This window comes from Mirounga angustirostris, unplaced genomic scaffold (assembly GCF_029215605.1).
Source record: "Mirounga angustirostris isolate CCGP_5_RB_7025 unplaced genomic scaffold, mMirAng1.0.hap1 SCAF_4, whole genome shotgun sequence".
Classification (NCBI taxonomy): domain Eukaryota; kingdom Metazoa; phylum Chordata; class Mammalia; order Carnivora; family Phocidae; genus Mirounga; species Mirounga angustirostris.
The window spans coordinates 125,178,587-125,193,392 of NW_026991712.1; the positions used below are offsets into that span (position 1 = coordinate 125,178,587).

The window sequence follows — 14,806 nt, forward strand, 5'->3', positions numbered from 1 at the left end:
TAACAGTGAAGTTAATATCCCATAATAAATACTGAGAAAACACTTATTTGCCCTAACTTTGTTTTAATTTCTGGACTCAATAAATTAGTGAAAAAAATAATATGAAAATAAATATTCTAATTTTGAATATTTTTGTTGAACTTAGGTATGAAAAGAAGTTATTCTTTCAAAAGTTGCTTTATTTGTGTCCATAGAAATATAAATACACACACACATATATTCATACATATACGTGTACATACCTATGTATATATTCATATGTGTTTGTGTGTGTATGTTTATATGTGCATTTAATTCCCTAACCTGTGGTTCAGGGCCCCCTGTCTTATCCTACTGTTACTTCCTGCCAGAGCCTCTGACTTCTTTTGTTGACAGTCTCTGATCATTACCAACTAGGAGTCAAAAACAAATTAGGGGAAAGCCCCGCATTATGTTGGTACAAAGAATGCACTTGCAGACTGTCCTGGCAGCCATGCCTTTGTCCTGGTGTCCCAAAACTGTCCTTCTTCCCCAGCTCTCTCAAATCCAACATCGATAGTTCTGAAAACATTATCAGTTGGGATTAGGTTTATTTATGCTTAAGAGTAAATCCCAAAAAGACAACGGTTCACACAAGATAGGAAGTTATGTTTCTCACATTAAAGATTAGGAGTCGCCATTTTACCAGTTCTGGGAGGTAGCTTTGGCTCTACAGTCCTCAGGGATGACTCTGGTTTATCACTCCACCATCACCAGGCTGTGATTCTTTCTCCTAGCCCAAGATCACTGCTAGCGTCCCAATTTTGACCACCGGACCTTAAGCAACAATAGAAGTGGGGAAGAAAAATTAGTCTACTTAAAGAAGATTTCTAAAAGCAAAATCTAAAGCTGTGCTTATACCTCAATAGTCAGAACTTAGTCTCAGCAGCACCAGTTGCAAGATAGCTTAGAAAATGCTTTGTTTATCTTGGTAGGTCAAGTTCACAGCTTCAAGTACAGGGTACCATTATTAGGAAGGATGAAAAAAAAAATCTGTTAGGGAGGCAAACAGCAATCCTGCCACATCCTCACGACAGTTGACATTCTTTGTACCACTACTGACAATGATTTCTTTGGCTTAAATGTTTGGTTTATCCTTGCTTAACTGTAACATTATTGAAGTAAATAACATGTCATGTCAAGTTCTGTGGTATGAAGATCAGGACTGCCTGAAAGATAACCTGAGGATTCATTTTGGGTAGCCGAGCAAGAAATCTCAAATTAGGGATTCTCCTTCTCCCATCAGAAGACAGTTTTCTCTCCTACCCCAGCCACCTACGGGAGGAGATAACCACCTCTGAAAAGCCCTAGAGTCTCTGATGTTAGCCAATTAGTATCTAAATTCAGATTACTTGGCTCCCAAGAGTCTGCTACCCTGTGAAAAAGCTATTTTCTTAGGGTTATTTATAAGAGGGGAGAACAGAGGGCCAAGTCCCCTCCACTGGACTCCAAACCCACTGTGTCCTGACAAGCACCTTCTAGGTAAATTCACAAGCCCATGCTTGGCAATAAACAAGAATGCATACATCCTCTCCAGGACAGGGCTGCTGGTCCAGGCCGCTCTGCTGTACATGAAATACAGATGTGCCTTCCGGTGAGGAGGGGAGGGGAGGGCTATTTTTCCTTTTGGTAGGGTGAGTAGGACAACAATTCTGTCAATTGTGGAAGAAGAAATTATCAGTTAATTTGGTTGACCGGAAGCCTGAAAATTTTTTTTTTTAAAGATTTTATTTATTTATTTATTTGACAGAGAGATAGAGAGAGAGCACAAGTAGAGTGACAGGCAGAGGTAGAGGGAGAAGCAGGCTCCCCACTGAGCAGGGAGCCCGATGCGGGGCTCGATCCCAGGACCCTGGGATCATGACCTGAGCCGAAAGCAGATGCTTAACCGACTGAGCCACCCAGGCGCCCCTTGGTTGACCGGAAGTCTGAATTTTGATATCAGATATTGACAAGAGTTGCCTGGGAAAGTACATGGGAACCTTGCGGCCCCATGGGAAGCCAGGTTAGATACTGATGAAGAAAGCAGAGGGGCATCTTCAAGTCCCATCTAGCTCATTGTCCAGGAAACCCAGAATTAGCCTGTAGGATGACTTAGGCATATTTCTGCTTATCAGGCTATAATTTTGAATCTCCAGTATCACAGAGAATATGACCTATAGTAGGCACTCAGTAATGTTGGCTGGAGAATTAATGAATGAACAGAGGATATCTAATGTTACACGTGAAAGCAACATTGAGAAATACATTAATATCTGAATTACTTATTATTTTCGTTAAATGCAAAAAAAAAAAAAGTCACCTTTATGTGGATACGTTAACCTGTCAGTATGTGTTTTCTCATGAAAGGTCTAAGCCTTCTCTGACGCTACCAAGGGAAATACAGAGTGAGCTCTACCGGAATAATGTGAAGAGTCTTTGTCTTAGGAATTGATCATCAGAATGGAAGCTTCTTCCATTCTTTTATTTTTAACTTACTATATTTCTTTCAAATCTGATTCCAATCATCTAATTAGAATAGTTTCTTTTAATCATAAAACAATTTCTCTGAGGATTAGAGAGAGAAATAGGCCATTGCAACCGGTTTGAAGGCACATAAGAGAGGAAAGCCAGGCACGGTCTCTGCCGAGTTCCCTGTCCGATGTAGAGATCAGGCCAAGTAGATGAAGCAATGCCTTTGGCTTTAGAAGTTAAAGAAGTTTGACATCCCTTGGGCATATGAAGCCACTAGAAGCCAATAAGGGTGGAACTGTGATAAATATGAACTGGAGCATAGTTCTCCAGATATAGCAGGGCACTTCCGCAATATGAGATATATGCTACTCTATTGTTCCTAGTATCTTAGTTCATTATTAGACACATTGTATAGTCTATTGCTTTTATTGGGTAATATTTGGAGATGACTCAGTGCTAGAGTGATTTGATATTCTAATAACAGATTACTGGGTAGAGAGAGAATATACATTAAAAGTTACATCTGGGCAAGTTATTTTATCATAGTTATGTATTTCTTCAGGGCTATGTAACACTCAACATGAACCAGGAAGCTAGGTTTTAAAGATTCTGATAAGAATAGATTATTTTGACCTGATATCTCTCAGTAATTTTTGGCACAGTGAAAGTATCACACTTTGAATTTAAGGATAACTCTTTGTTAGGGTAGAACATTTTATGATGACAGAGGTATAAAATTAATCCATTTTGTTGACAGCCTTATAAGTCCTCTAAGAAAAATAAAACAAAAAGAAAAAGCCATTCTACTGACAAGAATAGTAGGGAAATGGAATAAAATTAGTATATTTACAGGACAACCTCTAAGACCATAATCATATGGTTCCTCTCAAATGCTATAATAATGGACCACCAAACACTGTAAACAAGACATATCACTTAAAAGTTGTACACATCAACCTTAACAATCTTAGCACTGAAAGTCTAAACAATGCATATGAATTTCAGGCTTCACAAACCAAAAGAAGGTGGTCAACAGGGGATTCATAATTTTAAAGTGATATGCATTATATAAAGTTTTCAAGTACTTTCTTACAAGTACAAACAAAACTTTTTTTATTGTAACAAATATGAGGGCAATGAGGGACATATTTAGAAGATACATTTCTAATGATAGAATACGGAAATTATTTTTTTTTTATTTTATTTATTTATTCATGAGAGACAGAGAGAGAGAGAGAGAGGCAGAGGGAGAAGCAGGCTCCCAAGGAGCAGGGAGCCCAATGCGGGACTCGATTCCAGGACCCTGAGATCATGACCTGAGCCAAAGGCAGACGCTTAACCATCTGAGCCACCCAGGCGCCCAGATACGGAAATTATTAAAAGTAAAATGAAGAATACTTATAAAAAGGAAATCTGGTCAATAGTAAAAAATAATATAGAAATAAAATAAAAACTACTTAAAGTGTTCAATATGTAGCTTTATTTTTTTTTTAAGAGAGGAAGTACCTACATAAAGGAAAATGGTAACTGCTTACATTGGAACCTTATTTATATCTTCTGATCTAATTAGACAAAATGAGAAAAAACTTTAAAGTCTCAATCTCAAGATTAAAGAGTCAATTATGTTGATAATAATTTAACCACAACTTCTATCTTTCACAGCTAAGCAATTTCACACCCAAACAATGTTATTACAATTATAGTTTAGAATTCTTTTCATTATAAATATATGTATTTATGTTAGGAAAGTACTTATAAATACCTGAATATCTCTTTTTTTTTTTAAGATTTTTTTTATTTATTTATTTGAGAGAGAGAATGAGAGACAGAGAGCATGAGAGGCAGGAGGGTCAGAGGGAGAAGCAGACTCCCTGCTGAGCAGGGATCCCGATGCGGGACTCGATCCCGGGACTCCAGGATCATGACCTGAGCCGAAGGCAGTCGCTTAACCAACTGAGCCACCCAGGCGCCCACCTGAATATCTCTTAATGAAAAAAAAAGTCTTCATTCGTCCAGTGTCCTGGGCTCATTAACTATCTTTGTCACAAAAATAAAATAATGTGAGAATTTTCTCCACATCCTTATTCTTCGTACCTTACCTAACTTTGTTTACATTTCACAAACAAGATTCACTTTCAAAAGACACTATTTTAGGGGTGCCTGGGTGGCTCAGTCTTTAAGCGTCTGCCTTTAGCTCAGGTCATGATCCTAGGGTTCTGGGATCGAGCCCTGCATCGGGCTCCCTGCTCAGCGGGAAGCCTGCTTCTCCCTCTCCCATTCCCCCTGCTTGTGTTCCCTCTCTCGCTATGTCTCTATCTGTCAAATAAATAAGTAAAATCCTTAAAAAAAAAAAAAAAGACACTATTTTAAATACATTTTCCCCTCCAGAAGTTAATTCATAGTAAGAAATGTTTTTAGAATTACCACCAAAACTGATCATTCTAGATTTTCATCACTTTCTTATAAGTCATTGAATAAAACAAATGTGTCTATGTAATTTCATATGGCAAAGAAAACTATTTTTAATTATCAATTAAAAAATGTCATTGTTATTAGAAAAAGTAGCAGTAGTACTTGGTAAAATTAAATTTAGAAAATTAACAACTATTTAAGAATTTTGGGGAGTGCCTGGCTGTATCAGTCAGTACAGCATGCGACTCTTGATCTCAGGGTTGTGAGTTTGAGTCCCACGTTGGATGTAGAGATTACTTAAAAAAATAAAAATCTTTAAAAAAAAAATCAAAGAATTTTGGAGGAGAAAGTGTGCAACTGGTTTGTGAATAATTTTTAGATACATATGAGAACTAAACTCTATATCTTAGCCTTTGTTTAACAATTTTAATTCATGAGTTATGTATCCATGATAACTTTTTGTCATCGTGTCTTTTAGGGGGATAAATGGTTACCTTTAAGTTTGCCTAATTATTTCTGTTTAGGCAAAATTATACTAGCAATGGGTTGAAGACAGTACTATCTATATTTATTTATGGTTATAGATAGAAATATGGTGAAAACTCATGATGTGATATGCACCTTTAATAAAAAAGTTTTGAAAATGAGATAAATTCAAATGATAACCTAATGAATTTTATTTAGAGTTTGAAATAGCTCTCTCTTTTTTAAGCCCATCCTTTCTCATATAAGGCTATTAATAAAACAGATTATAATAAGAAAATTAAATCTTGTCTGAGATTAAAGATGTGTGATAAAGTAGAAAGTAAAGAGTAAGAATAAAAAGATAATTCTCAAAGTGGTGGGAAGTTAATAATGATGTTCCCCGGAGATTTGAACAAGAGACTTGTATCTTCAACATGTGTATTAATAATAATGGATGATTGTGAATAACAAGCAGCTAAAATATGCTGATAGTACATAATTACAATATTTAATTTTCCCAAAAAAACTGAGCAGTTGTGGAGAATTGTAAAAAGGTATAATAACTAGTGATTGAAGAACATGAAGTAGATGAAATGTAATGTGAAGTACAATGTATTACATACCTAAAGAAATAATTTAAATTACTTGCACATCCTGATGGATTCTGTAACTTCTTAGGATATTATTTTGGACAACCCAATGAAGAAGAGCGATCAACTATGATTAAATCAATAATGCAACATGTTAAAAGCATAGCTAAAAATGTAGCAATATTAAATAGAAGATGATTTTAGCATGGTTTCTATTTTAGAGGTGCCACCTTTTAAAAAAATAGTGTCAGCTTAATATTTTTGTAACATGGAAAAAGTACAAAGAAAAATACATTAATAAAATATTTAGAGGCCAGTTATAATGCAAATAATTAGTATAATACACATGCTTTCTTTTTTTTAATCAAAGCCTTGCTTAAAAATATCAGTTCCTAAGTGTTGGTGATAATTTATAAATTTATAAATCGTTAAGAACAGGAATCATAGGAGAAAAAGAATCATAAAAAACAGGGACATTTGCAAATGTGAAACAGAATAATGGAAGGATTTAGTGAATTTTCTGAAGCTCACAAAACAATTGAATGACTAGGCTGGGAAGGAACTCAGGTCTCCTCCCTCCCAGTCAACATCGAAAATTATCAGATGCTTTTTGCACCCTCTTCCACTAAAAAAATTAGTAGCATAAAGCCAGTCAAGTGTTGCTCTTCAGAGCTTTAGAAACTCAATTGAAATTGTTCTTTTAAATACTAACTTGAGTTTTATAATGATGGGGTTGTTATTAAAATGCCTAAGTGGAAATATATATTAAAACATTAAAATTAATATTTGATATAAAATGTTGACAGACATTAAATAGACTCAGTATAGATTAGAGAGACACAGGTTTCCAGATAGCTAAGTTTGAAAATTGTAGCATCTCTGTACCGATTATTTAAGATCATCAGTTTAACAGTGGACAAAAAGCCATAGTTCCCTACTGTTTGAGAACCATTAATTACTCTACAAATAACTAAGGGATTTCCTGGCCTTTCTTTAAATATAAATTCAAGATATTTAGATTATATTGCAATAATGTGAAATGTACCTGGAAACCTAAAAGACTTTTGAGGTAAACAATTTCTAGCTGATCCCCAAAAATAAAGATTTCCATTTGTGATAAATTTTATTGTGCATTGCTCTAGACATTTATGAATTTATTCATTCATTTAATGAGCACATACTTTTAGTACATACTTATCATTCTCAAGTCACCTTGTGAGGTGTCATGGAGGGAAAATAAAAAGAAGCAAAACTATGTTTCTTACCTTCAAGTTCTAAGATACCAGCTTAAGAACCCTTATCAGAGAAGTCCACCTTATGGAAACTCAATCCTTACCCATTTGTGGAAGCTCCCTTACAGTGGGGGGCTGATGTCCCATTTTGGTAAAGCTTTTCTTGGTTTCAACATTGCATATGTTGCCATTGGATTACTCTTCCCAACCTTATGCATAACTCAATTTTCCTTTTTTTTTTTTCCTTTTTATAGTCCTTTTGCCAAGATGTTGTTAATGCTGGAATTGACTAAAAAGTAACCTGTGGTGGAAAATTCTGGTAAATTGTAATCCTATTGGGAACAGAGATAACATGAAAGAATGAGGAACTACCTAAATTAACAAATTGGTGGCAAAATCTCCTTAAGGTGAGAAAAGTCCAATGACATTTAATGACAATATTTAGAGTATCGTCACAGAGCTGGTCAAACACTTAGCATCCAATCACGCTGTTAACACTTAGGGGAAGGATTAGAGAATGTCAGAGACCTCATGAGGGAGGTCTAGAAGCAACACACATTCTTCCTTCCAGTCTCTGTGGGCATCATAAATACATCTTTGGAGAAGGTTTTTATTTCAATTATGCACTAATTTCCTGTATTTTGATGTGTTAAGTATTAAAAAGTATGGAATTCCTGACAGTTCTGACATATATATGAATGATCTTAGCAACTGTGATCTAATGTGGCATGCATTGTTATTTCCATGTTATAATGGGTGAGCTGTTCCCCAAAGAGGTTAAAGAATCTATTGATGATCAAAGTTAGAGCTAAACCCAGGTCTTCATAGTGAATACTTTTCAATGCAAACTTTAACCTGACCAAGAACCTTTCGAGGAAATCCTGTTAAATTTGGCACCTTATGGACAAACCCAAGACAGAACTAATCATGAATTTGCAGAATGAGGGTTCATACTAATTAATGTATTAAAACCAATTGGGTAAGCAGCTTAAAATGACCTAACTTCCATGTGTTATACTTAGGCCAAAATCAAACTATGAGTAATTGCTATATTTTTAAAAGTTAGACATGTCTCAGTGTTATCCAAGTGAAGATGACTGATAAAATTTTAAACTTAAAGTCTATATTTCCTTAAGAATACATCTTTAAAAGATGCTTTTCTCTCACAATTAAAATATTTGTTTGGATTGAAAATCATAAATGTTTCTTTTTCAGTAATGTAAAGACAATGGGTCCAAAATTACTCAATTGTCTTCCTTAAGAAAATAGACTATTTCCAATAAATTTTTAAGTAATTTTGATTTTTACACAGAACAATCTTAAACTGTATCATTAAACATTTCATGCTCCCCCTTATGCTCTCCTATATTTTTTATAGAAATATATGAATAAAATTTTGCTTTTTATAAAAATATACAAGCAAAAGGGAATTTTGGAAAATATTTTTTAAATTGAATTTTAACTCACTTTTGTTAATTTTAAAACAATATATAGAGAAGAATGATAAATATATACATATATATATATTTTTTTAATTGTCTGTTCCTATTATCCTAAGCATAAAGAGAAAGCATGTGTGACTGATACATGATGTAAACTATTTTAAGGTAATGATTTTAAAAGTAGATACTGTGTTTCAATTTATAATTTGTCTCAGAAAATAATGTATTTTTACTATTTTTGCAGTGATGCCTTTTGAATGCGGAGTATGTTCAATGACTCCATATGATGAATATATGCCATGACTATGGGAAAACTAGTTTCATAAATGGAATCAGGTCATTGGAACACCTCAAGTTTTATAAGACCGAGCTCATTACTTTTTTCTCTTCAAAGCCACCCCTCATCCTATGTTTCCTATTTTTGTGAATGGTTCCAACCTTCCTCTTCTCATACAAGTTGAAAACCTTCACACTCTGTCTCAAACATGTCTCTCAACCTGAGCAAGTCAATCAGACATCAGTTTGTCTTTAATCCTTTTTTGGACTCTGTCCCCCTTTTTTTTTTTTCATCCAAATACCCCTACCTTTGTTCAAACATTTGTAGTCTATTTCCTGAACTATTCTGGCTTCCCTGTCTTTGATGTCTCCTTAATATCCTTCATTCCGATGCTGCCAGTTTTTTCACTGAATCACTGTCTAGTTCAAAAAAAAAAAAAAAAAAAAAAAAGCTAATCTTTCAAAGAAAACCAATTAACAACAGAATAAAATCCCAAACTTACTTTTCATGGCACTTAGGGCATTTAAATCACCTTTACAGACTCCCTCCCTGAACAGCAATAGCTGGGTAACTGATGAGTCCTCGTTTTTGCAACACCCTTCTGAGCAGGGAGCCCCAAAGAGCAATGACTGAGGAGCAAAATAGACTGAGTTTGAATCAGTCCAGTCACTTAGACTAGCTGTGTGACTCTGGGCAAGTCACACACTACACCTCTGTTCATTTCCCTCATGGACTGAGGTACCACTCTCAGGAGCTTAGAAAGCGTGTAGGAAAATGCAGTGGAGAGCCAGGGAACTGTGTCTATACCGAAGTCTGGTATCACTGTGACTTGTATCATTGTGACCAGATTTAGTTACTGCCCCAGTGAGGGCTGTGGCTTGTTCATCTTTGTGAGCACCCTCTCTATACACAGTAGATTCTCAGTAGATGTTTGTCCAACGAAACAGAATGTAAATGAAGCATAAAAAAGGTGCGCTCCATTGTTTAAAGGGAAGATCACTCGTCTTGATGGCATAAGCATCAGTCATTCCTTTTCTTTAAATCAACTTAATTGAGGCTGAATCAACTTTATTTATACACCATAAAATGCACCCATCTGATGAGTTCTGACAAATGCATGTGCTTTTGAAACTTGGCTTTTTCGTTTGCTCGTTTTTCACTCAGTCACTTGAAGCACAATGTAGCTTGACCCTGTAGACAAGAGAGATAAGAGTGGACCCTTATTCTGCACTTGGAAACCCTAAGCCCCCCACAAGGTGAGGACTCCATACTGGCAATGAATGTCCCATTTGGGGAGCCGGGGCTCAGCCTACCTGTGGGCCCTGGGATTTTTTTGGAAACGTATTAAAAATAAAAGAACGCCGCGTCCTGGAATTTAGGCTCCAGGAAGTACCCCTAAGACTTCTGCAACTGCGGATGCTCCCTCCGGCGGGACAGTCCTTGGGCCTCTGCCTGGTTGGGGCTACGCAGCCCAGGGCTGGAGGGCAGCACCCCGGACGCTGCTGCCTGGGGGCAAGGTGATCCTTCAAAGGGTCAGCCAGAGTGCTGGGCTGGCCCCGAGGCAGGGGACGAGGTCAGAGGGGCGCGGAGGAACCGGGCGGCGGACGTGACCGGCACACTCAGGGCTCGACCCTCACGCCGACACAAAAGAGGCCGGAAAGTGTCCGGAGGAAGCGGCGCGTCACGGGGGCCGGAGCCGGGACCCTGGCGCGGCGGCCCAGCGGCGGCCCGGCCACACGGCCCGCACCGCCAGCCGCACTGCCTCCACCGCCAGCCCGCGGCCGCCGCCAATGAGACTCCTCCCGCTCCTCGGTGAGTGCGCGGCGCGCGCGGGCGCGGAGGGGCCGCTCGCCTGCAGGGCCTGGGGTTGCTCCGAGGTGGAGCTCGCCTGCCCAGGGCGGGAGGCCAGGTTTCCGAGAAGAACTGACGCAGGACTTCTCAGGATGTTTTTCTCCTTGGCCTTTCAGCTCTGGGATTCGATATTCAGGGCCCAGGGACTAAGTCCCCTTTCTGTTCCCGAACACAAAGCCTCCCAAGTCCCCAAAGGCTCAGACTGTGCCCCCCCCCCCTTTTTTTTTCCCTGATCTCCCCTCAAGGAATTTGGGAAAGCCAAACCAGTAACACCTGTGGGAGGTTTCCTGGCATTTTAAGGGGACTGCCGGCCCAGACTTTGGGTTCGTTTAAAACACCATTTGGAGGATGTTGTGCAGAAAGATAAATCACATCTTTGGAGTGGAATTAATTCTGGTTTAGACAGTTTATACAGCCCTATGCGAGGCTGGGATTTGGAATCGAACGTTTAACAGTCTCTGGTTACCAGATAAGGACAGTGTATCTCAGATGAGTGTTTTTACAAACAGTTAACTTGCATGATTCCTGACAGTCCATCCTCAAGCAGGCTTGTCTTGAGAAGACCCGGGGCAACACTATAAGAAAGGATCGGCCCAGGCTTTTCCTGATCTTTTCCTAACAGCCCACAGAATACCACTTCCAACTTTGTTTTCAGTAACTCTGGAACAAAGTCTGGTTCTCTTTTATGCTTCATTTTGTTGGTTGTGTTAGTATGGTGTTGGTTTCCGAAAGATCAGTCTTTGACTAATATACTGAGTTTATCTTAAATTCCCCCAATGGGAGAAGATGTAGCATAAATTTTACGATGCGAAAGGCAGAATTTAAAAGGAACATTGGAATACAGAAAAAAAACAATAATTACATTTGTCCTCCTGGATGTTATGATATGTTGCTCTTCATCTTAGAATTATACCGATTTGAATTTGAAAAGACCCAAACAATCAATTCATCTTGACTTCTTCACAGAATCTTTCCCAGAGGAGGCAAATTGCTTTACAATCACGCAGTTCCCTTTAAAAAGGTCTCACCTCAGAGGGAAGAGGCCAGTGATCTAGGAATGGTGTTTTCTTTATAGAGCTGGGTTGTTTACTACATTATAGCTTTGTTGAGATTTACTTGATAAACACAGATTGAAGAAAGTGCTAATCTTTTTGCCTACTTGTTCTTGTGCTGTTATTTAGCTAAATACTCCCTTTGGAAATTCTCATAAACCATTTATCTAGATGGAAAGAAAGAAGGGTTTTTGTGTTTATTGCAGTCTGACTCAACAATGTGAAGGGGGAACTTTTTCTTTTCTTTTCTTTTTTTTTGAAAAAGTATATTTCTCTGTTTTCCTTAGTGGGTTTTTCCACTTTGCTGAATTCTTCCTACACTCAAAATTGCACCAAGACACCTTGCCTTCCAAATGCAAAATGTGAAATACGGAATGGAGTTGAAGCCTGTTATTGTAACATGGGATTTTCAGGAAATGGTGTCACAATTTGTGAAGGTAAACAATCTTTATTGTTTTCCTCTTTTGGATTTTTTGAAAGAGTAAATTCTGATGTGATTGCTTCTCCCTTGTCCAGAAATTAACTCTTTTACATTCAACTATTTAATTTCATGCTATTGATTTAAAAAAAAAAAAAAAAGCTTAATTAACTCAACAGTAAGTTTGAACTTCCCACTTAAAAATTTATACTTGACTATTGATTTTTGAGGAGTCCATGTATATCTTATTTTTGTGTAACTATTAAAGATTGTCCTTGAACTTAAGCTGGAAAATTAAGTTGCAGAGAGCAGAGTCAATACTTTTGGGAACAGAAGAACAGAGAGTTCATGAAGTCCAGGCTAACTGCTATGTGTTGCCTTCAGGTACCTGAAATACCGTAGTATTTGACTTCCTAAATTTGAGGACAATATTAACAGATTCAAGGGTTTTGCTTGTATACCCTGCATGACACCCTGGAGAGAGAGAGAGAAAGGGAATTTTGAAAATATATTCTTTTCCGAAAAAGTAGATCTCATTTATAGAACTTAAGGCTACAAACCAGAGCAGTAACATTGGAAAACGTCCTGGCAGGGTTCAGTTCGGCCCACTGATCTGATAAACAGAACCCTATCTGATAATCGTATTTCAGTGATTTCTTATCTGCGGTTTCCACCACCACTCTTCCTCTTCCCTCAAGCTTCACTCTGTCCTTATTCTTTCATTTTTAGTAGACTCTAGTTTACCTGGGTCAATGGAAAAACATTCTGTGTAGCAGAGAGAGAGGAGGAAAAAAAAAAAGAAAGAAAACAGCTCCAAGTCATATAAATTAGTTTTAAAATATAATTAAATGACAAGTTCAAATTAGAACTGTGTGGTTTTATACTCCTAAATGTATTTAAGATAACATGGACTTTTTCTAATTAAGCCAGGATATTGTACATTGTTAATATTGCATGTGTTTGCTTATAGCGTAAACAAGTTGTATCTCGTGATTCAATTTGATAGGCTCTTAAAAAAGATTAAATATGCAGTACATAGTAAGACCAAACCTCATCATAATTAGTTTAATGTTTAAAAAATGTAGAGCACAGCTACAGTTGCTAATGGTGCATTAGATCAGGCACTTCTGCTTGTACATACAGCCGGGATTTGTAATATACTATTCTACAAGCATTACAAAATTCTTTCTATAAATAATCTTAGATTTTTATTGTGTGTTTAATTGAATGGCATTATGGCAAGTTGATAGTCGAGTGACCTTCAAAGTATTGCATCAAACATATTAGTGTGCTTTTCCGCTAATCATTACAAATTGTACCATAATACTTCTAAAATGGTGTTGCCTTTTTGTTATTTAGATACTTTTCAACTGTCATGATTACCGTCATTAACATCAATAATTTTTCACAATTTGGACCTTCAGCAGCTAACCAGATTATAATCATCTTTTTAATGATTTTTTTTTTTTTTAAACGTATCTTCCATTATCCAGTGCACTTGTTTTTTTCCCCTGCTGCCTAAGTCAATAGTCAGCTGAAGGGCAGAAAATACTTTCTGTTGAAAAAAAAAAATACTTCAAGATCTTTTGGCCTGTGATTTCTTCTCACACAGAACACAATCTGTAATGGCACTTTTTTTTTTTTCTAGTTCTTTTTAACTTAAACCCCTTATTTAAAGAATGTTATAAATTCACTTGTTTTAATATTCACTATATGAGGTTTATAATGTCCTCTTAAAACTGTTCAAACAGTGGTTTCCACCTTTTTCATCTTTTATTAATTCACTGATAGACTTTTGACATTTTTCTCCATAAGTATATTTAATATGCTTTTTAGAGTTAAAACATTATGTTCTCAGCTGCTGACTAGTCTAGGTTATATATTGGGTTTGAAGAGTCTTGCCTCTCTTCATCTCTAATGAGATTTCCCATTTTTCCTACCTTTTTCTAAAATTGGTATTAGGTCAGTAATAACCGGACAGCAGTTTTGTTACAGAGGATGCCTACTTCTTAAGGAATAAAAGTTGGTTTATTTTTTATCTCATTACCATCATCTTCCTCATCTCCGTCAAATTTGGCTCCCTCAGAAACCTGCCAGATAAATGCTATGGTAATAACCAGACCTCACTAAATGTACTCTGTTCCAAGAGCTAGTTTTGAACAAGTCATTTAGAATTTGGATAACCTGGTCCCACAGAAACAAGTTTTACTAGTAGTGACTTTATTTCATTATTGTTATCATCATCATCATCACCCTCACATCAGGATAGCTAATACCTACCGTGCACTGAGTCTAAGATATTAATTAGCACAGCTCCTTCATCTATTATTATTCTAAGACATAGAGTCTTAGAAAGCCCAAGTAAATATCACAAGTGATGCAACAAATAAGTGATAGATCTAAGATTTGAGCCAAAGTCTGTTTCCAGAGTCTGTACTCGACTCAATATGTTTGACCATAAGACCTCTGCCTAGCAGATACTGCTATGCCCCTGGATTAAAGTAATAAATAAGAAATTGGCCTTGCTTTCCAGGATATCTAGGGACAGCTACAGAACGATATTAACAACTTGATGCAGTGTTATAAAATGTATAA

General features: G+C 36.9%; 1 protein-coding gene across 2 annotated transcripts in view; it reads left to right on the forward strand.

Moving 5' to 3' along the window:
- Positions 1-10,488: 10,488 nt before the first annotated feature.
- The window catches only part of ADGRL4 (adhesion G protein-coupled receptor L4), a 107,266-nt gene continuing 102,948 nt past the window's right edge, over positions 10,489-14,806 (forward strand). Inside the window, exons 1-2 of one of the 2 annotated variants that reach the window (XM_064588938.1) lie at positions 10,489-10,702; positions 12,081-12,230. In XM_064588938.1, the coding sequence (XP_064445008.1) occupies positions 10,681-10,702; positions 12,081-12,230 (172 nt within the window). In that variant the 5' untranslated portion in view covers positions 10,489-10,680. The remainder of the gene's footprint in view (positions 10,703-12,080; positions 12,231-14,806) is intronic. The other variant, XM_045897332.3, reaches the window with a different exon arrangement.